General features: G+C 40.4%; 1 protein-coding gene and 1 long non-coding RNA gene across 3 annotated transcripts in view; one reads left to right on the forward strand and one right to left on the reverse strand.

Moving 5' to 3' along the window:
- Nucleotides 1-95: 95 nt before the first annotated feature.
- LOC121067433 lies at nt 96-16,265 on the reverse strand. Of its 2 annotated transcripts, XR_005818287.1 has the most exons (3): nt 15,990-16,265; nt 15,170-15,338; nt 96-754 (listed from the first exon to the last, which is right to left on the reverse strand). It is a non-coding gene; the product is annotated as an uncharacterized LOC121067433 (long non-coding RNA). The 2 variants fall into 2 exon arrangements; XR_005818288.1 differs by lacking the exon at nt 15,990-16,265 and having other exon boundaries at nt 15,170-15,816.
- A 1,223-nt stretch (nt 16,266-17,488) lies between these two features.
- Nucleotides 17,489-23,415, forward strand: part of CLVS2 (clavesin 2) — a 66,097-nt gene continuing 60,170 nt past the window's right edge. Inside the window, exon 1 of the mRNA XM_040551952.1 lies at nt 17,489-18,013. Coding sequence (XP_040407886.1) covers nt 17,625-18,013 — 389 coding nt within the window. The 5' untranslated portion in view covers nt 17,489-17,624. The remainder of the gene's footprint in view (nt 18,014-23,415) is intronic.

The following is a 23,415-nucleotide window of genomic DNA, read 5'->3' on the forward strand; positions in this document are numbered from 1 at the left end:
AGAATATGATCTGTAGATTTCAACAAGCAAGCTGTCTCATTTTTAATGATATTTGAGTATCTTCTGAGATTTCCTAACATAATGAGATTTCAGACTGGATCAGATGATGTCTTTATTTCCTTGAATCCTTTAGAACTGTTGGTTACTGTCTGATTTTCTTCTCTGGTCATATTTGGTTTTGTGGAGGTTTTTATTGGAGTTATTAAGACAACATATTTGACTACATTTATTCTGACAGACCTATAAAATATACTGTCATTGACAGATTAAACTACATTTTACAAATGTTGAAATAACTCCTGAGAATTATCCCTGTAATTTTCAAGACAGGACTGGAACAGTACATGTTGTGTTTTAGATAGTTCCCAGAATTTTATAGGAAAGAGAGCTTGGGAGAAGTGTTATCCTAAGGCTAAAGATCACAGAATCACTGGGGTTGGAAAAGACTTCTGGAGATCAGCTAGTCTAGACCTCTGGCTCAGAGCAGGGACAGCAAGATCACCTTGATCAGGGCCATGGCCAGCTACCTAGTTTTACTATAACAAGCTTCCCCTGACCTTCACATCTCCAATCAGTTCTTCCTCTTTGCAGACATGAGGTTCAGCAGAGTTGTTTTCCTCATTATGTCCTCAGTTGCCTGTGTTAGGGAGTTGTCATCAATGCACTCCAGAAACTTCCAGGATTGTTTGTGCCCTGCTGTGTTGTCCTTCCACCAGACATCAGGGTAGTTAAAATCCCCCGTGAGGACCAGGGCCTGCAAACACAGGGCTTCTTTCAGTTGTCTGAAGACTGCACCTACTTCATGATCACTTTTATTGATACAGGTCTGTAGCAGACACCCACCCCATCCTTACCCTTGCTGGTCTGTCTACCAATCCTAACTCATATAAACTATTAGCTGGCTCATCACCCCTCCCTAAGCAGAGCTCCATGAATTTATTATCTATAAATTTCTTGAACTTCCTAGAGGAGGACATAGCTAACGACTTGTGTTCACCTCCCTAACAAGTCATAGACATTTAAAATGGAAATGTAGACAGAGACAATGTTTACCATGCCATTTCTAGTAACTAGAAGGTCAATAATTCCCTTTCTTCCTGTCTCAGAGTGGTATTTCAGAGATGTCAATATCCTGATTTTGGTAAACTGACTGATACTGATAAGAAGTAAGTGAGAGGAGACCTCAAACCTCTTCTGCCAAAAGGACTTGATTCCAAATGAAATGCTACTCATGTACACTGATAAAGAAAAATAACTATACCAGCTAGCATATGGCTTATTTTCTCTATGTTCTTGCACTGATATTCAGTCTAGTATGGTATTCTTGAGTTACTTCAAACATATAAAATGTTATATATTATGATACCTATCCTAGGGGGTTATAACTGCAAATGGATAAACATGTCTCAGTTTGATCAAAATCACAGAACGTGTATTCCCAGTGTTGTCTGCAAAAGAATTGAAGTAAATCCAATTTAAAGCTCCATTGACTAGTTTGCAATAAACATTTTGGAAGAATGTGGGGTAGTGTTGCTACAATATACCATGCATTCAACCTTTTCCGGTTACATGAGAGTTTGTGGTCTGCCCTTTACCTTGAGTACAGAGTTAAGAATTGTGATTATTGACTGCGTTAGCCCCTTGTTCTTGCTATGTACATTGTGTTTTAAATAGTTCTTACAGAGAAAATCCAAAGGATTCTATACAAATGGGGGATGTTACAGTTTTCATTCATTCTCTTGCTCCCTGTCAGTTGTTCTGGAGCTTGGGATAAACTACATATTGGGACTTGCATAAAAATTACCTGCACTAATAGGAAGAGGGAGGAAGATTTCATGCATCATATAGGACAAGAGTCAAATAGATAATCAAAACAAAAGTCCAAATTGTAAACATTTTCTTTACTACTTTAAATGAGTGAAAACTTATCATATAACTGTCGAGAGGGAAATAGGTACATTTTTCTGCTCCCAAACCACGGAAACTAGAGGCAAATGAAGCATTAACATTTCTGAGCTACAAAAAATAATCCAAGGACTATAGATGATTAATGGAATAATTGCTGACAGCCTGAAGAGACCTATCTGTTTCTTGGGTTTCATTTTTTTCTAAGTGATTGGCTGCAGGAAAAAATAGATGAAATCTACAGGGATGAATTTTGTAGTAATAGTTTTCTACACAACCTGTTGTTTTAATTTGTATGTGGATGCTATGTAACTATAGAGAAGAGAGGAGGACAATGTTTTCATGAATTGTAGTGGAGAAATTAATGACAGATGGATACTTAGAGATAAGCACCTTAAACAAACAAACAAGGAAACAAACAAACAAAAACAAACAGCTCAACTTTAAAATACAGTCTGTAAATAGATAAGATTGAAAAAAAAAGTCCCTCATTGATTTTTTTTTTTTCCTTGTCCAGGTCTCTAGGGTTTCAAGGAGCTCACCATTTCACTTTTTGTCAGGAAGCATTTCTAGTGCTCTCAACCCATATTTTATTTTCTGTTCTAAAAATCTTCTCATATTTTATTTTTATTATTATTATTATTATTATTATTTTCTTTCCTTTTCTTTCTATGCCCCTTTTGTACCTTCCTACATATGGGTAATTATTCCCTTCTGGTTCTTTAAGATGATTCGTTTAAGATGATCACCTCTGATCAACATATGCTTGTAATTTGTAGTTTTAATTGTATGCACAAAACCACATTCCTGGGAGGGAGAGTGTCTTCCCTAGACTTACCCAGACAACTGGAAAAAAAGTCCTAACTGGACTGTATCCTTGTTGGGAAGATTTTCCAAAGAACGTTAGTTACCTTGCACAGAGGAAAAGCCCAACTCCTCCTTTGTGGCTTTGAAATTCACCTACCTCAGTTTTCCTGTTTTTCTGTAATCTGGCTGTGCTAAAGGACACCAGCAAGAGTCAAGTGTCACCTTGCAACTGGCTGGCAGAAAAAATTCTCTAAATGGAAAAGCGCAGTTTCACAATTAAACTTAAGTCTCCCTTTTTGTGATGTCTCCTTCATTTCTCTTTCTATAATTCTGCTTGTATTATTTTGACAAGGACTTCTGTAAACTCCCAAGATGCTAACCTGAAACTGACAAGAATGGTGGCAAAAGTACTCAACACACAAATTCTTCTGACAGACGAACAGGAGACTGTCCTCTGCTGGAATCACCTTTCTTTTTTTCCCTGTGCATTTATTCTGTTCTGCCCTCCATACACACCTCAGAGACAGCCTGAGGGTGTCAGGCATAATTCTGCAAAGACACAGAGAAGGAAAAGAAAATGCCAAGTGTCAAGTCTATCCCATGACCTCCCAGCACTGTATAAACTGAAAATAGGAATTGTGGGAAAATGGCCTGTTAGCTCCTTTAGTCTTGATATGTTGAATTGGTTTTCAAGTGTTTTCATAGCTATTCTGAAGAGTTATTGGCATTTAGGATATGATGCAGTGTCCACTGAAATCTATTAGACCCTTTATACTGGCTTCAGCGGACTGAAATTTGACACTGGCTTTCATCATGAGACTTTTGTGTAAAAACAACTTACTGATGTGCTTTTGTAAAGGATCAATATAAAACATTAATGAATAACACATACCATTAAGGAGACAAGGGATATTCTGAAGTCTTTTGTATTGGAAACATAAATTCAGTAAAGCTGGATAGATGCCTCTGAGCTTAAATATGTGTTGTTATAGAACAATAAAAGAAACTTTTGCAGTTACTGCTGTGATATCGTTTCTACTGTTACTGATCCGATCCTGCTTTATGTAGTTTTTCTTAAGAAAATGTTTGCTGATGTCACTAACCCTGACCATTCAGTTGTATTGCCAATTAAGTCCAAACAGTAATGTTCAAGAGAAATGCGGATAAGCACACTGTGATAATGGGTTGCTATGGAAAAGCAGAACACTGACTTTGATAAAAACTGAATCAAACTGCAGCACGTGGTTAATCCATCCCTTTTAATTTTTACCATTCTGATTGGTTCTTCTAAAATGGAGACTCTCCACTTCAGAAATAGAGAGTTGATGTTCTGCATCTTTATCCACTCAATCTGATGTTTGTCTTGTGGATATTTGCCTTCACTGCCATTTGCTACATATGCTGATGTCAGCTGTGTATGCGCATGTCATAGAGACAAAATAAGTGAGATAATGATAGATGTTAATAAACAAAATGATGATAAATATTCAATTTTTTATTAGTTGATGTAACTTCTGCTTTCACTTCTTCATTAGTTGGAGCTTGCATGGGAAGGAGTTGTCAAATGAAGTATGACATTCCCCAGGTTTGAAAGGTCAAGTTTAATTTTTCAAACATCTGTGAGTTTATTTTCAACACTTCAATGGCAAATAAAGTTCACTTGAACAAACTTGTCATATGAATAACTTGCAGTACTGGAGATACGGATTCAAAGTAAAACTGGGGAAAACATAGTCCCTACCTTGTAAGATGAGCTAACAAATCCTGGCAGTCAGAAGGTGGCTGGAGTGACCATGGCATTCTTAAATGGAGGCTTTTCTAAGTAATCAATAGCAGGCGTATATTTTCAGTGCAAATAATGTGATATGCTTATTTAATAGTTTTATCTTTAATGTTAATATTACATTTAATGGTTTATGCCTTTGCAGGGAACTGCACAAAGGAGGAAAGAGAGAAGTGACACAACTCTCAGATTCCCTGCAAAGTCTCAGCATGGTCTTTTGAGAAGTAGCTGGTTGCTTTGTAAAGGAGACATTTGGAGTACTTGGCTTTTGAGCTGTCTGAATGCAAATGGTGCAATCCACACTAGCTGATGCTCAGGTGCCTGGGGAGCTAGGACACTGGCTACAGTTATCTATGGGCAAGTTCCTCACAGCTGCTGACTTCAGTATAGCTGTTGCAGTTATGACAGTTGTCAGAAGTAGACAATCCTTGTTCAAGGTGTAGGCTGCACTGGGATATGCTGCCAAGAAGGGAATGGGCCCCATGGCCTAGCCAACTGCCAGCCAGATCTTCCCTGTTTTCCTAATCTAGCACTTATCGTCCTTTGCAGTTGGTAGTTTGATACCCAGTATAGTGTCATATGTAGCAAAGAAAAGAGACTTAAATGACCCCAGAAAATACAGCTGGCCAAACTTTTCAGAATAATAGGTATTAAATATATATATATATATTTTCCCTAACGACTTACAATATAAAGTTGTCTCATGCATTAGCTTTTTCTTTTTCATTTTCCTTTTCTTATTCTTTTCATTTTCCTTCACCTTCATTCCTACTTTTCCTGTTCCAGCTCTCACTCCAACTGACCAAAAAAACCAAAACAAAACAAAAAAAACCATGATGAGATGATGGCAAGGGGTAGAGATGATAGACAGGGATAGAGAATAAAAAGTATAGGATAAAAATATGGGAAAGAATAAGAGGAAATATAAAAGAAGAAAGCAATGCATTTCAGAATCAAACTTCTGATGAAAAACATTAAAGAGACTATTAAAAAGAAAATTTAAAAATAGTCTATTTTTAAATGAACAGAATACAAATAATGGAAAAAAATAATTTCAAGTACTTCATTTCCATCTTCATTACAAGATTGTTCGATAATGGACATTGCTTTTTTTTTTTTTTTTTTTTTCCTTAAACCAGGAAATTTGTTTAGATATCCAAAATTTAGCAAAAGGATCTGCTCCCTTAGAACAAAAATGTTAGTGGATAGAACAAGATTTACTTTGCCTGACTAATGAAGGAATAATTTTCAGCACTGTCCACCATGTACTTACTATCTTAGACCTCCAGTTATTGCAGCTCATCTTCCTTTGTGTCAGTTTTCAAGAAGAACGTATAGTGGATTGTCTTTAATCTGTATTTATGCTCAAGCAGAACATATTGGGTTTTCTTAGATTCAATTTGGAATAACCACATGATATGGCAAATATTTAATTTAAGACATCTTTGGCTTGATTCTTATCTCTTACTACTGTAAATCAGGGATAAATTTTTAAGGCTGGTGGAGTTACATGGACATAAATCCAGACAACAGAAGGAAGTGTTTGATCCTGCTGAATGTTTGTGACTTTTTCTAAACAAGGCTTTGGTAATATAATCAGGAGCAGTGAGAAATCCTTAGCAGATACCTATTGTTCACAGTCCAACAGCCTTTTAGGTCAGCTGTTGAATTACCATGACTTACTAAGCAGTGGTATCTCTTCCATTCAGTGCCTGGTGTTGAGTGGTATGTTCCTGACAAGCAGAAGAAAATCCAATTATCTACTTTTCTTTCTTGACTATTCAGGAAATGTTTCCATTTTTAATATGGCAGCTGGCCATACAATAAAAATATTGGTAAAGTCTCTTTAAGCATATTATATTTTTGTAACTTTCATAAGGGTTGTGAAAGACAAACAATTTGTTGCTGCAAATATATGAAGAAAACAGCATTAAATCTGTGCCTGGACAGACTCTGTAGGAGAGTGTCACAAAAAAGTAGTAGAAAATATGCTATCGCGTTTCTCGTTCCAGTCCTTTTGGATCAGCCAGCTTGTGATAGGAGGGTTGTTGTGAATTGAATGACACAACATGGGAGCTACCTGTCATAAAATAACTGTTTCTCAGAGAGCAAACAATTACTCTTTCACAACTCTTCTGAGGCCTATTTTAAAAAATCCTTTAGAACCAGATAAGTGGCCAAAGACTTTTGACTTACAAGAGACATTCAGCTCCTGAGAGTAAGAAGACTTGTGTGTCACCCTTGGCTATACAACAATGTTTCTCAGACTGTTTTGGAGGATCAGCTAATGCTTTTGATAAAAAAATAAATAAATAAATAAATTCTCAAACCCATTTTACATGGTGTCCACATATTCTTTTTTTTTTTTTTCTTTTTCACTTGTATGTGTGCAAAATCGTTGGATTTCTTGTCTCTTTTCTTTTATATGCATATATATATATATATAACACATATATATATTACCATTGCTTCATGGTAGAAACAAACTTAGAAGGCAGTAACTGGTGCAAACCACACCTGTATCTTACCGAAGATTAGAATTTTACTCCTGAATCAGTCTTTTTTTTTTTTTTTTTTTTTTTTTTTTTTTTTGGCCTCAGTTTGATTTTGTGGTTATTTCAAGAGTAAATTGCAAGAGAGTCTGGCTGGATTCTTGCTATTTTAACAGCCAGTGTAGTTTTCTGTTCTTCATAAATGATAATAAATGTAATTGGGAGGACTTCTGAGGCTCCACAACTAGATTTTCAGTGGCTGAATAAATAGTGCCCTGAGAATTTATTTCATTGTCTTCAAATGCCATGGTATCACTTTGACTTTTAAATTTAAACTTTCAGATTAGTGGGAAGAGTTTTAGCCAAAAGATTCTCATTAGCATTTGTGGCAGACAAAAAGCTGAATGCTTTTCTGCTGAATTAAAATTTACCTCTATCTCATGGACTATGAAACCATATGGTGAAAGTCAGAGGAAGTGTTAATGCAAAATACGCTTTCAGAATTCATTCTGTAAAGTTCTCTTGCAACAGACTCAGGTATTTTCTGGACTCATTTTTTGTGGTCCTAACAGTTTAAAACCTCATAGCATTTGGACCTAGATTTACTTAGTTTTCAAAGATTTACTTAACACTTCTGTGGTGCTGGAGTATCAAATGATTTCTGTCCAGTAACAAAGGGTGTCTTTTTACAAGATACCTCTGATTTTGAAAAGCATTTATCCTGAAAGGCAGAGAACCTGCAGAAGTACAGCTGCTCCTTCATCAAATGTATTTTCTATAAATTCAGCTTCAATTTCTATGGATTTCTGACAAAATGTTCAGACCTTGAAAACACATCTGTTTCATCTGATGATGTAGGTTTTGCCTTTCTCTGAATTTTAGTAATTCATTGGCAGGAGGTTCCTTAGTCAGCACTGTGGTATGTCATTGCTTCCTTTTATTTCACTATTAACAGTGAGGCAGTTAACCTTTTCACAGACATTAAGCTTTATAGATTCATATATATTTTTAAGGCCAGAGGGACTGCTGTGTTAGTCTACGCTGACCTTTGTTGCAAGAAGTATTCTCCCTTTCTTGCAGAAGCTGGAGAACTAAGTGAGTTCCCTCACTTCTCAAGGGCAATATGAAAAGTCCCCTGACTTTGTGGATCAAGACTTCATGTCTGCATGACATTTTTCCTTGAACTGTGTGTAGAAACATGTAAGCTTGTTTAGGTTTGATGCAATCACCTCAATAAGATAATTCACTGACAGATGCTGAGAGCTAAAGGCCAGAGGGGAATGTTGGTGTTCAAAAGATCTTTACAGGTGAAAAGGGGCTTTGGGGGGCTTTTTGCTGTAAAAGAGACTCGTCAAACACAGTGCATGTGCTACTTTCATTTACAGGAGCTACAGGGCCTTTCTAGGCTCAGCTGGTAAACTTGGCCAGACTGAAGGAGAAGTTAGGAAGGTACCTTCCCAGTGTGAAGGGTCCCCATGAAGTGCCCACATGCCCCACTATTGCTAACATAAAAAGGACTGGTGAGAGCAAGACCTACTGAGCCCTGGTCACACCAGGGTGTTACCTCTTTATTCCATTTTTTTCCCCCTGCATTTATGATCTGTTGACAGGGACATGAGCTCTCAATTTCTTCTCTTCAGCACAGAGTATGCTCAGTTCTCTGGTATTTTCATCTGTTTGAAAGTGCATCTCTTCTGCCCAGTTGTTTACCAAGAACAACTCACAGCAGATGCTGGAGTTTCTTCTTGAATAGGCTAAGTGCAACAAGCAGGATTCCCTTTGCTGCTATCAGCATTGCTGTGTGCCTCAGTGCATGCCTCACCTCTTCTCCTTTGCTCCCCCATCTTCTCTGCAATGTCTTTGTGAAGGAAGTTTAGACATAGAACCCATGATTCTTTGCTGGTTGTTTAGTTCATCCAGGTCATTGATGAATAAATTGAACAGGACTGGACCCGGTACTGACCCCTGAGGGTCAGTCACTGCTAGCTACAGTCCTCCAACTAAACTGCACTGCTGATCACAACACTGAGCTCTGCCATTCAGCCAGTTCACGATCCACCTCACTGTCCACACAATTAATCCACACTTCCTGCGCCTACCTATGAGGATGTTATGGGAAACAGGGTCAAAAGCCTTGCTGAAGTCAGGGTAGACAACATCCACTGCTCTCTCCTCATCTACCCAGGCAGTCATCCCATCACAGAAAGCTATTAGATTGATTAACCATGATTTTCCCTGGGTGAATCCATGCTGACTACTCCTGATCACCTGCTTAGCCTCCATGTTCTTGGAGATGACCTCCAGGATGAGCTGTTCCATCACCTTTCCAAGGAAGGATATGAATCTGACTGGTCTGTGGTTTCCTGGGTCTTCCTTCTTGCCCTTTTTGAAGACTGGAGTGACATTAGCTTTCTTCCAGTCCTCAGGCACCTCCCCTGTTCTCTGTCACCTTACTGAGATGATGGAGAGGCCTAGCAATAACATCCGCCAGCTCTCAGCACTCGTAGTTGTATCCCATTGGGGCCCATGGATTTGTGGGTGTTTTGAGCACTAACCTGATCACTAACCTGATCCTCCTTGACCAACATGTGTCAACATTTGATAGTGTTAACATTTGGTAGTGTTAAGCTGTTTCCATCATCGCTTTCAAAGAAGACTGAACTTCACTTCCCTGTTACTGTTGCCATCTGCAAGAAGTTGTGAAAACAAGCTTTCCCTGTGTAAGTTTAGAAAACAAGGCCACCTCACTTCCCCTTTTGGTTTAATAATTTTCAATGGCTCCATTTATTTTGAAACAAGTTACAGCAGAAAACAATGTTGCTACACGATATCTTTTGAGTGCACTCTGTTTTTGACTGAGTAAATAGATGAAGCTCTCAAACAGCCTGAATTCTTTAATTGAAAAGAAAAAAAAAAGAAAAAAGACTAGAGGCAAGACTGAGAGGCAACAAGCTTCTTCATGTTTCATAATATTCTCAGAATATCATGAAATATAGGGATGATGTCCCAAGTTTTCAAAGAAAGGAAGTAAACTGGAAAATCCTAATGAAATTGTTATATCACCAAGCACAGTTCATATTAGTATACTTTACTTTGCCACGTAAGTGTTTGTACTGTGTTGGAGTACCAGCACATTTTGCTGAACAAGCTGAACATGCTGCCTTAGGAAAACAGGCTGACCTCAGCTTTATTCAATTGCTTTGCTTTCAGGTGATTTCTGATATTTCAAAGTGACTGGCAGAATCAAACCAAATTCACAAACTCAGTCATTCAAAATGATATAAATTCTGACTTATTGGTTTAGAATGGATATATCTGAGAAAATTTCTGGAAAGTACTATATTGTTATGGCAGATGAAAATTATAAACTTTTACAGAGAACATGTGGTTTTGTGCCTGCCATGTGTGGAAGGCGACATGAATGTTTATGAAGAATTAACCTATAGATTTTACCAAGTAATATGCTGATCAGTGGATGTAACCAAGTCAACACTGAAAGATTTTTATTGTGTCTAGATGTGAGAACTAAACACTGCAAGAAGTAGTGTGGTGATTAATAGCAGAAGCTGCATCCAGCTTACAACTGACAGTCACATGTACTGTTATTGCTGTGGGCATGATCTGAGTTAAGCTTGCCTAGAGAACATTGAAAATAATACTGTACTAAGAACTATTTATGCAACTGGTAATGAAATCACATATCATGGGGAAATTATCCTAAAGAAGAAGATCTATTAAAATGAAAAATTCCTGTGTGTCTTATCAAGAGACATGATGTGTTGCAAAGTGCTATATCATAGTGGTGATGCTATGCACACCAGCTGGCATCCATGTCACCCAACCAGTAAAATAGATTTCCAGTGAGGAGGTATAGAGTTAACCGACCATGTGGACAAAGTAGGAGTTAAAAAATATTGTAAAGAGATATGAGGAAATGAGAGCTTGAGAACAGGGTATAATAGTTCAAATAGGAAATGTTTACTTGCTTGGTAGAAAATGAGCTCTAAACATGATATATAGTTAGACAGACACACAGACAGAAAAGTGAGTCAGCGAGAGTAATAAGTGACAGAAAACTCTGCAAAGGCTGGATTTTCATCATCAGAAGACCATTCTTTATGAAAACAAATCACTTCGGTCTGCCCAGTCAGGTGAAACACACAACTTACTCCAAAAGCAAATCCACCAAGAGATTTTACAGCCAGACATAATGAGGTTCCCCAAAATCACTACTAAAAAGATGAAAACATGTCCCCATTAAGCAAAGGGGTTCTGGAAGTACCTTTATGGCTGTGAATTCAACCAGCAGTGTCTCTCCCACTAGCATTTGAAGAATCCTAGTTTGGACAGTGCTCAGCTTCCTGAGCCATGAACAGAATGAGGTTTACTGAATTCAGAAACACCTTAATTTTGCGCAGCCAAACCAAGTGTTACCTGGTTTCCAATGCAGTGAATTTGGTAGTTACTCTGGCATAGGTAATCAGTAACATAAAACAGTTGAGAGTCTTCATTCTACGTTGCATCCAAAGGTGGCCTTCATCCATCTGGTGCATGCGTTGGTATATATTCAAGGAGAAAACTGATCACCTTCTACTTAAGTATGCAAGATTGGATATTGACTTCAAGAAATCCAAGGCAAAGACCATTATCTGTAGCCTTTCAGACTTATATATCTTTCTCATACTTGCATAAAAATGATTTAATGAATATTTTTTTTCTATGACTACATTCATCCATTTTTAATAAAATGAACATTTATTCCAAACTTAGCAATCTTCAACATTTTGTATTAATTCTGTACCTAAATTTTGGAATGTTTAACGTCCTAACTCATCATTTGACTAAGCTTACTGAAACTATTGGCTCAGTTATGAATTCATTAACTTTTATTTCTCACATATCTCTGATATGCAAATTTTTATAGCAATGAAATATGTCTGACTGCTTTGCTTCCAGTTAATGTAGTATTAATATAACAATGAACTTCATTACATTTCCAGATAACTTGTTACTTACAGTAAATTAATATTCAAACTTGCTTGAGTCCTACAGTTGCCTCTTTTTTTTTTTTTTTTCCAGATCAGTACAGATATTAAGATATTTTGTGGTGGCACACACACAAACTTTTACTTTTGTCTATCACCTGTTTGTGGGATACTGACTTTTCTAAATCCCAGGTTCATATTTTCAATCTAGAATTGCACCTCTGGAAGATTGTCTATTCCAGTAGTAAAAATGGCATGGCAAGTAGAAAGAAGAGGAAAGCCCAGCAAAGTACTATCCCCAACATGCTCACACCCATCCCTTCTTACTGTTGTACATCTCAAGTATTTAAAATGCCATAAATTGCAAGTACAGAGATTTTGCATAAAAAAAAAAAAAAAAAAAGATAGACATTTTACCTGGGACTTTGTAGCAATCTCCAAATAAAGAAAATGTAGCTACAAAATAAACTACTCTGCCAGTCTATAGTAGATGAGATAAAAAGCAGTGGGCTAAATTGCAGCAAGTGAAAGACAGACTAGATATTAGGAAAAAATGTACTGCATGGATACTGAAGCTCTGGGACAGGCTGTCTAGCGAAGCTGTGGAGTATCTACTGCTGGACGTTTTTAAACACCATTCAGACAAACATCCATCAGGATGGGGTACAGATAAACTAGGCAATCTCTTAAAATCCCTTCCAGTTCTATCTTTTATGATTCTGCAGTAGGCTTGTCATACTGAAATATTTCTCTGATTAAGGTCTAATGCTATCCCTTGTCTACTGTAGGGCTATTTATCCTTACATTGTTAGGGACCTATGATGATGAATAAAAGACATAGATGATAAGTTTGCTTTCAGAAGCCAATTTTTCAGCTGGTCAGCATTTTGAATTTGCAGACAGATTTCCAACAAAGCTCAGTTCTAGAAGTTCTCTTTTCTTCAGTTATAATGGGACTATATAGGTCAAGCATCCTAATCCTTTCTACATATATGTTTAATTAAAGGTACATGGCTACATTCCCATAACTCACCTAGTTACAGAGTGACATCTAAGGTGAATCCTACATGTAGCATGGCTTTCACTGAGGTTTAAACTAGTAAGTTTTACTATACACTAAGAGCGAAACAAAATCGTGCATGAGATTAGTTATTAAATCTCAGCTGTCATATTGGAACTTCACTGAATTACTTCAAAGATTATCTCACATTGAAGATAATACCTCAGGAGTCTGGGAGACTAACACACTCCAATACGGTTCCTTAGGCCACCATGTTAAGCCATTGTAGAGGCATGAAGATGCTTGTTCCAGCCCCCCTACAGATGTTCTTATGCTCTTAAAATGTTTGAATTAAGTTTCTAAATCAGTTCTGAAAATGGGACGTAGTCTTTGAATTTAGCTGCTTTTGATTAAGTTGTCATTTAGGTGCGAAGTTATATTTAACCCTTTTCAGAATCTTCAGTGACATACTTAACATACACCTCCGTAAATATTTTGATGAAGAGGAATGGATGCAAACATGTTCCTGGTTTTATATCCTTTCAAACATATTACTCATCTCTCCAGCTAAATCATAGTGAAATGAGACAAACCCTCTTGGAAATTTGATCTTATATCCACAGCTGTTCTGAACCCAGAGCAGGATGTTCGGGACAATATAACCGTAGTCAAAGACAACAAGCAAGAGCTGTCCAGTTTTTGCCCCACTCCACAGAAAATAAGATATGAACATTTGTATTAATGCATTTTTTCCTTATCCACCATCTAGTATTTATTTTGTTTAGCTTCATTCTTGTATTCCAGTTTTGTTCCTGAACGCCCTGGTCTATTACTGCTTTTAAACATTTTCATTCTGAATGTGAATTAGCATCCTGATAACATCTACACAGACACCTTTGTGGCTTATCTGTGTTTTATTTTTCTTTCAAATCAGGTGCTTAATTGTAGTGCTTGAAAATCTCTCAGATTTTAATTGTATGAAGTTCAGGCAAAAGTGACTATAAAAACATCAAGGAAAAATAATAGTTTGTAAGTGCAAGTGAAAAGTTGCTTAGATTTACATAATGGATTTAGTCAGACACCCCTACTGTTTCATAAAGGGAAAAATGCATGTGCACAATAAATAAATTACATTGTGCCATCAGTATGTTGCATCTAACCACATTAGCAGCTCCATTTTTTCCTTCATGACTTAGGTAGGATGACATGTTGGAAAACACATATTTCTTCATTATATTTTTAAAATGTTTTGGTAACTCTTTTTACAGATGACAAAAACATTTTTATTGCTTTTACCACGTTATTTATACCTAAAACAAATCTTTCATGTGTTTATACTATACACAAGGTTTCAAAATATTTTTAAATGTTATTATCTTAATATGCCCCATCTGTTTCTCAGGTAGAACACGACCATATTGTTCTTTGACTTGCTCTATCTACAGGCTGTCTTGCTGCCTCCACTTTTCTTAATGAGATCCTTCTAAGTCTACTCAGGTCAGGAAAGAACTGTGTAAACCCTTTTCTTCATGACGAGGACATTCTGGTCTAAGATTCAACAATTAATGGCAAAATGTTTTTTTTTAAATGCTGTTAATATTTGGTGAATTTAATTTTAATGTGGCAAAGTATTGGCTAGAATTTTTTAAATTATTAAATCAATTTTCATAGAGACCGAACCTTGCTTTCGAAAGGAAGCTTATACATATATATATACATATATATTTAAATGAAATTAATTAACATGTTTGGCTTCCAAATTTTTTTTTAATCCTCTTTCTTCACACTCTTCCCTATGGTATTTTTGTGCTTTTTTTTTTTTTTTTATTTTATTTAAGAGAGGGTGAGGAGAAGAGGGAACGAATTAAATTTGGTCAAGAAGAGGGAAAATGAAAAAATAGACTGATACCGCAAATGAATTTTCAGATAAAATTCGATGTAGTTTCTTGATCAAATTGAAACAAAAATCTTTAGAATTAGCCTTTTCTGTAGTTTCAAAATTGTTAATATTTTAATTTTGGCCAGCTCAGTTTTTGCCTTGTTCAGTGCATCTATGCACTGGAACACGTGAGAAAGCTATTATATGTGTGTTTCTATTTGTAAAAGAGAAATAAAGCAAATTAAGAATGTGTTACTGGAGGTCGTAGGATATATCATGAACTTTTTTTGGGGAAGTCTGTGAAAGCCTGCAGCTCACCTTGCACTGAGTGTATTTGATGCACTTGTCACATGACCATCTCTTCTGTTATCTTGGTTGCAGTGGAAATGGCAGAGCAGTAGCATCAGAAATGGGAAATGATGACAGGAAAAGTCTGGTTGGTGGTTCCCTATGGGTGATGGAAACAACTATTCTCAAAGGGTCTCTCCTGAAGAATATATAAATAATATATAGTTAGATAGCAAGAGCAAAAGAAAAGAAAGATTTAACAATGATAAAAAATGCCACCAAAAAAAAAAAAAAAAAAGGCACGAACCATTTCTGGAGCAATAACTGCTCTAAGAAAAAGTTATCAACCCAGATGAATCACATCTGTGTAAGGAATCTACTTTAAGTGCATTTAGCATAGAAATATAAGAATTTTTAGAGTGATTCATCCCTCAGCTAGAATGTGCATATTCCTCTCTAGTAAGGCATCCTGAAGAACATGGTGCAATTTACATAGAATAAATCTGGGCCATGATCACTGGGCACTCAAAAACTGGTCCTGCCAACACTTTCTGCTTTAGGCCATGCCATTGGAAATTTGGTACCCAGCTGAGTAACAGCTGGTGTTTCTGTCTGTCCTCCCATCTGTCCGTGCTGCAGACATTTTGACACCAGGCTGCTATGAAGTAACAGGGAAAACTTGACTTGGCACAAAGAAAGAGATCTGGTGAAGAACTGTTAAACAATACAAAACCGTGTAAAAACAAAAGGTCCCTTAAGTCCCTGAAAAAATAACAATTTTGCCACCTGATGACTACTGCTCACTGCATGGCCACACACCCAGCACATGCTCATGGCTGAGGACTCCCACCTGCTGCTGAGGTCATCTTTGTCATCTGATGAAGGTCTGCAAAAAATACGGGGTATCATTTAAATGCTTTTATGAGTATCTTTACTTGTCTTAGAACACCAGCTATGCTTCCCACTGGTGTAATTCCCACATACACTCTCTGTAAGGATCAGTGACCTCGATGCCTTTTCAATAATTCAGCCCGTGTGCTTTAGCTATGTCATCTCGGGAAAGAAGCCCAATGCAGTATCAAAGAGCTGCACTTCCTATAGGAAGGAGGAGGAGGTACAGGTTGTAGGCTTCCCTGTGCTTCCTCTGTCTTTGGTGTAAGCTAGATTTTCAGGCACATTTGCATCAGGAAGGTCCAGTCTCTCGGACAAAGGTCAGATGCTCCTCAGCGGGAACTTTTCCCGAAATCAGACTCCAGGAGCAAACTTTCCTGCATGAAAAAGGCATCTTTCCTCACTGATGCTCAAAAATCAGGATATTTTTGCCCGTTGCAACACCACGCAAATTTAAGTCACGCAGCCTCCGATACGAGGCAAAAAATAGAGGGGCTGCTCTATTTTAAACCCAGGCTCGCATCCTCACGAAGAGAGGGCTGGGAGGCGAGGCTCCTCTCGACGAAGGGCATCTCTCAGGGGCTCCAAGCTTCACTGGGACCCTCGGTCCTCCAGGAGCTCGGCGCCCCTGCGCGCCGCGCCGCCACCATCTTGTTGCGCGCAGCCCCCGCGCAAGCTCCGCGCAGCCCCCGGCCCTCCTCCCCCCCGGCCCCCTCCGCGGCCAGGGGCTGAGCCCCCGCGGGGGCGGCTCCTTGTGTCTGTCTGTCTGTCTGCCCGTCCGTCCGTGTGTGTGCGCGTGTGTGTGTGCAAGGCGGGGCCGTGCCGCCCCGCGCCGGCTGGTGCTATCTGGGAGCCGGGGCGTGGAGCGGAGGAGGGAGCAGGAGGGGGACGAGCATCCTCAAGGCCGAGGCTCCGCTTGTCTTGCCGGCGAGCGGGAGGCTCCTTGGCACCGGTACCGGCGAAGTACCTGCGGATCGGCTTGCCTCCACCTCCTCCTCCTCCTCCTTTTATTTTATTTTTTATTTTTTCCCCTCCTTTTTTTTTTTCTTCTTTTTTTTTTTTTCCAACCCTTCGGAAGCGCTGCCGGTCTCCCGTAAATGGTGCCGCTGCGGGGAGGGCAGCCCCCCTGCCAGCCCCAGGCCGGGGGAGCACCCCGGGGCGCTCCTAGCCCTGCCTAGCGGCACCGCCCCCGTCCCCATCCCCTTCCCCTTCCCCGGCGGGGGAGGCGGCAGGCGGCAGCCCGCAGCCCCGTCCCCGGCGGGTGTCGGTGCCTCTGCGGACTGGCCCCGGGGATGCTGCGGGCCGCCGGCCCCCGCCGCGGGGAGGGCGCTATGCCGGCGAGATAACGCGGCTCCGCCAGCAGCCCGGGGGCGTCGCGGTGCCGGCGGGGGGAGCCAGTCCCCCGGGACCCGGCTGCCGGCAGCCGCCGCGGCTTCTGGTCGGCCGGAGCGAGGCCCGGCGGAGCGGGGAGCGGAGGCTGAGCCGGGGCCGGAGGCTCGCCTCGGGGCCGGAGGCCGGGAGGCTGCGGAGCGCAGGCAGCAGAGGCGGGGAGGAGGAGGAGGAGGAGGAGGAGGAGGAGGAGGAGGGCAGCGCCATGACTCATTTGCAGGCAGGTCTCTCCCCCGAGACCCTGGAGAAAGCCCGGCTGGAGCTGAACGAGAACCCCGACACCTTGCACCAGGACATCCAGGAGGTGCGGGACATGGTCATCACCCGGCCGGACATCGGCTTCCTCCGCACCGACGATGCCTTCATCCTGCGGTTCCTGCGGGCCAGGAAGTTTCAGCACTTCGAGGCGTTTCGCCTCCTGGCCCAGTACTTTGAATATCGCCAGCAGAACCTGGACATGTTCAAGAGCTTCAAGGCCACAGACCCGGGCATCAAGCAGGCGCTGAAGGACGGCTTCCCCGGCGGGCTGGCCAACCTGGACCACTACGGCAGGAAGATCCTCGTCCTTTTTGCTGCCAACTGGGACCAGAGCAGGTAAACGCGGAGCCACCCGCCTGCCTTAACCCCTTCTTCCCCCGGAGGATGCATGGGAAAGGCTGCGCCAGAGCAGAGGGAGGTGGGCAGTGGGGACACACCCGGCTCTGCCCACGGGGGCTGGGTACCAGCCTGGAAGGAACAGGGAGATAAGAAAGAAGAAATGTATCTTGTGGCTTAGGGCCTCTTCATCCTTCTCACGCTGCATTTCGGGAGGGATGTGGGAAGTGCTCAGGTGCTCTTCTCAGCAGGGCGATTTGAGGTTTATACCTGCCTGCCTGCCCTTAGCCCAAGTGAGCTGGCATGGTAGATGATGTGCTTAGCCTTCTGACAAAGGCTGTCTGCATTCCCTGTGCTGGTCTTTCTGCTTCAGCAAACACAGAGCTGCCCAGCTACAGTAGGAAAAAGTGGGGGTAGATGCTGTTTGCAAATCAGGAGTATCCATCATGGTTCTCGAGCTGAAAAGTTTGCTTGTGCAGGAAGGTGAGGATCTGAATCCTTTCCCTCAGCCAAAGAAAGCTCTTCCTGAGCCACCTGGAAATGCCAGGATGGGAGTTACAGCAACCACTTCTTTTCCCCACTCACGCTGCTCTAATCCTCTGCACAATGTTATCCAAGCATACAAAGCTTTGGTGGCAGTTTGAAAGAGGCTAATGCAGTTCCCACAACAATGTCTGATCCTTTTGGGGACTGCTCTAGCATGAAGATGACTTAGCAGGCTGACCCAAAATCTGTCTATCACCAAGGCCCTTTCTTTTAGCAATTGGCTTGATAATATCAGGTGCCATGCCCATTTTCTCCAGCAGTCTAAAATTGCAGTCACCAAATAGCTCGACTTCAGTGCATGTAAATGAATGAGTCCATAAAGAGCTCTAAAACCTGCACCTTTGAGAACTGCGTCTCTTGGCTTCTCTAGGTTCTCAGCTGGGAGCAGGTTTAAGATCTGCAGCACTGAGAGAACTTAAAATTTTGCTAGTTGCCTTCATCCACACTGTCTTGTGCAGTCAACACGAGCAGGGCACTGGCAGGGCTGATATAATGCACTGTGCAGGTATCCCAAGCTCACCTAATTTGAGTTGGGGAGAACACAAACATCTAGCAATGTGGATAGAAAGGCCGCAGTTTGGGGGATTGTCATGCTTGAGCCTGCCCTCAAAGTGTTTGTGGTAGCTGTCTTCTTGCAGGCTGTTTCGATGGCCATTGCGGGGAGTGATCACTCCGTTCTTGGCACCAGTGGGTGCTCCAGCTAAGGATGGGTCTCTGCCTGGGTGACCACCATGCCTTTCCTCCTCTCCAGACAGGGTGGCCACATCCACACTGCCAACTGGGAAAGTTCCCTGGCCCTTGCCAGTCCTTGAATTATTCCCAGGGACCAGGAGGATGCTGACTGGCACAAATCAAAGCTGTGCTCACAACCACGCTGACAACTAAAAAGTGTGCATGCAGATAGGCAGAGTTGGGGCCAGTGTCCTTTCCCTGCTTTAGTTTTCTGGCAGATGGAGCTGAAGAAACAATGACAAACAGAGGTGGTACAGCTAAGGACTGAGTGGCTTCACTGTATTATTTTCCCCATAAAGACCAGGTCAAATTTTTATTTAAAACAAACAAACAAACAAACTCCAAAAATTCTTAAAATCTCCAAAGGAAGAATTAGAAAAGAAGTGAATGTTTAGGCTGTTTATTAAATCGTGCATCTACCATGAAGGTGTTCCCTTGTTACAGGTAGCATGGCCTACTGTATTCCCTTATTTCTCGATAACAAAAGCAATTCCCAAAAGTTTATATGATATTTTCAGACCAATACTTCCTAGTCAAAAGAACACCAAGAACTTGAGTTCATACAGGAAGTTGCATTTCAGAAAATAATTGCAATGTGAAAAGAATAGCTTTATTTTCTTCTTAATTTTGGATGTGCTGATATTTAAACTGACCAGCTGACACAACAGGAAATGAATTGTGATTTTTTCAGGAAGTCCTATTTCCTAAGAAACTGTCCTTCCTTTCTACAGTTCTTTTGCTCTGTCTTATAATAGCAAAGTGACTGAGGTCCACCCGAGTACCTAAGGGCTGTGTTTGCAACAGGGTCCCCACTGCTCTCCAGCAGCGCACGCCCAAGGCACGCCTCTCTGCCAGGGCAAGGGATTTGCTTTCACACAGACCCTGCAGACAAAGGGGAGAGCACTGAAGCCCAGCCATGGGGAGTGGCTTGCTCCAAGGCACAAAACAAGTCAGTGGCAGATCTGGGAATAGAGCTAGGCCACTTTCTTTTCTAATTAATTGAGTGTCTTCCATTATGTGATGTTCACTACTGGACCTGGGGGGGTATTGTGTAGGGAGCATAGTGGAGTTGCTGCACAGTATGTCTCAAGCTTATGCCTTAGCTGACTTGAGGTACTGCAGCATGTAAACAGTGCTCCTCTGACAACATCACTGGGAGGATTACTTTTCAAAGTTTGTTTTGTTAGGACCTCATTGCATGCTTCATAAACTAAGTAAATAGAGCACAGCAAGCCTCCAAATTTATCATGTGTGTACAAGTTATTACGGCCAGCATGTAACCATTAGAAATAAAAAGTTCCAATTTGATATTTAAATGAATTGCAGACATACTATAGATGATTTATATAGCACCAGCAGCCTATGATTTACATAGTTCCAATTAGAAAGAAAAGCGTGGGAGGCAAGAATTCCTGTGGTAAAACAAGCCTGTGTACTCAATGTTAAATCACTAAATTAAAGAAGGGCCTGAAAACTGTACCAGATGTCCTACCATCTGAACAACCAAATCAGACATGTATTTAAAGCAAACAAACAAACAAACCAAAAAAAAAATAAATAAAAGGAAGCAAGGTGAAGGATAAGGCATGGAGTAGCCCAGCAGCTTTTCAGCGGGACCCCGCTGAACTCTCCATCCTGCCTCTGCTGTTAGGGAAGTCAAGATGGATAACATTCCTGCCAGGACAGCACTCCGGGAGGAATCAGCCTTCCTTATGAGCTTCCAGACTGTTGATTCATAACTACATTTGGCTTGTAGGTGTGTACTTGCAGTTGAAGACTCCTCTTTTTTAATGTGTCCAGCTGGTGAAGTGTTTTTTTTTTTTTTTTTTTTTCCAGTTAATGGTACAGTTAACTTCAGCTTTTGCAGCAAAGGATCTGTTGTCTTGCATGCTCTTCTGTATGCTTCATGGCATCTGTACACAAGTTCCCCCATGAAAATTGGTCCATTTTGATACTGCTTATTTGAAATCTTTCCCTGCATTAATTATCTCAGATCTTTCCTAGAAAGTGCAATAGAAAACTGCAGAAGACTAATCCATCGTTCTTGTCTGTGTCATAGTGACCCAGTAGCTCACAACATCCTCAGCGAATACAGAAATCCACTGCCCTTATTATCATTAGAGCAGCTGTTGCTTCAGATAATTTAAAGCAGAGGCAGAGTCCACTGCTTTGCTTTCAAATATGTGCTTTTATTTGCAGAAATGCTAGAAATTTTTCCTTCAGTTATATGAAAATTTAAATTCTGTATCTATTACGTGGCTGCTCTGTTCCTCAGCTCGCTATTAACCAGCTGAATTGGTAGGGTATTTTTCAAGCTCTGATGGAGGCAGTGTTGGAGCAATACCAACAGTAGTAGCATATTAACAATAAAAAAATACCTGGTTAATAGAATCAATTTCTGTATGGAAGTAATATATTTCAATTAATATTTATTAACTAGTGCAAACTAATTTCTTTCTGCAGCTTCTCCTGCTGAATGTCTTATGTTTCCTAGCTTTTCCCCGTGTATCCCTATCCACCTATTCACATGTGTATTTGGATTGTGTTTTGGCTAGGGATCTTTATGATCAGCGTGTGTGTAAAACTTAGGTCAGCTGATTCTTTCTCCATGGTTGTGGCTCTCAGACACTGGGCTAACATAAGGAGTAATGAATGGTATTAAGTATGAATCAAAGAGATTGATGAAATCTTGTAAAATCTTTGACATGTTTTCTTTTTTTTTTTTTTTTTTTTTCCCTGTGCATTTGCGTAACACTGGTGGTGCTTTTCTATTCTGAATAAGGGCCTGCTGCCACTTTTGATCCCTCATCTTCTCAGCACTCAAGTCTATACCCAGACTGATGAATCAATGAGATCTGAGGCATCATGTCTAGTTACTCCTGTGTATATCTTGAGGGCTCTTTCAATAAAATTCTAAAAAATATTAAGCCAGAACAGTAGGTTAGAAATGGGATGATGGCTCAGAGACTTGGCTAGCTTTCTCCTTTAAATCTCAGTGGCACAAGGGCTCCTTTGACAGAAATGCTTTACTTGCCCTGACAGTGATGATCTTAGAATACAGGTTTGTGCATTTCTTACATGTTTGGGACCTTCAAGAGATATGTGACTTAAATTCAAATGAAGAATACCTACCTTTTCTCTCTTCTAGTTAACAGTTTACATCCTGAGAAGCAGAATCATTCCACTCAGGTTTAATTTTTTGATTTACTTAAAATTTCATGATACTAGGGGTAGGGTGGGCATGTGGCAACAGAAGCAAGAGGGCAACCTTGCAAAATCAGATAATCTGTTATTCAGTTTAGACGTAAATTGGCTGGGACCAAAAGCTGCCTAAACAGAAGATATGGTGGATGTTACCTATCACCAAGAACATTAAATATTGAAAACAGCTGACACAGCTGGATTTGACATGAGAATTCTGCCTCCTGTGTTCTCTCTGTCTTCCCCTTCTCTTAGCCTAGTGGAAATCACGGTGGCCTCTGGGAGTGGAGAGGATGCATAGGCCACATAACCAAGAATTAAAGATGAAAGATCATAGTGAAGTACTACCAAGAACTGATAGCAGTGTTTGCCAGGCAGTTTTTCCTATAAGTCCTTTGAAAACTTTGATGCTGTTTGTGTCCCATTAAAAAAAATCAAAGAAGTTTTCTGTAAATTGTTGCCACTGTTAAATTACAAGAGAGTAAGATGTTCTGTAGTTTGAGATGTTCTGTTTTTGATAAATCAAAGCCTCAGTGGGGCATTATTCTAGTAGGCTCTGTTGCTGTTGTGGTAGAAATGGTAACCCTCTTGCATTTGTAAGCATCTCTGTCAGCATAAGTATTAATTTGTCAGGCCTTTGCAGACTCATTGCCTCAAAGCCAACTGGAATGAAAAATTTCGAGTGAAGAAGAGTGTATCTGTATACCAGTCCCCAACTCATTTGAACTCAGGCTGGGACTCACACAGAAAAGGAACATTATGAGTGCATTATGTATGTGTTGACATATTTCTAGCTTGTGTTATTCACATTAACAGCTGGGCTAAAATAGTTGTCTAAACTTTCCATTGAATTAAGCGCGGTTCTATAAATAAAGGGCATGAAATATATTTAAATTAACCATGAGTTCTAGATTATCCTATGA

This window comes from Cygnus olor, chromosome 3 (assembly GCF_009769625.2).
Source record: "Cygnus olor isolate bCygOlo1 chromosome 3, bCygOlo1.pri.v2, whole genome shotgun sequence".
NCBI lineage: Eukaryota > Metazoa > Chordata > Aves > Anseriformes > Anatidae > Cygnus > Cygnus olor.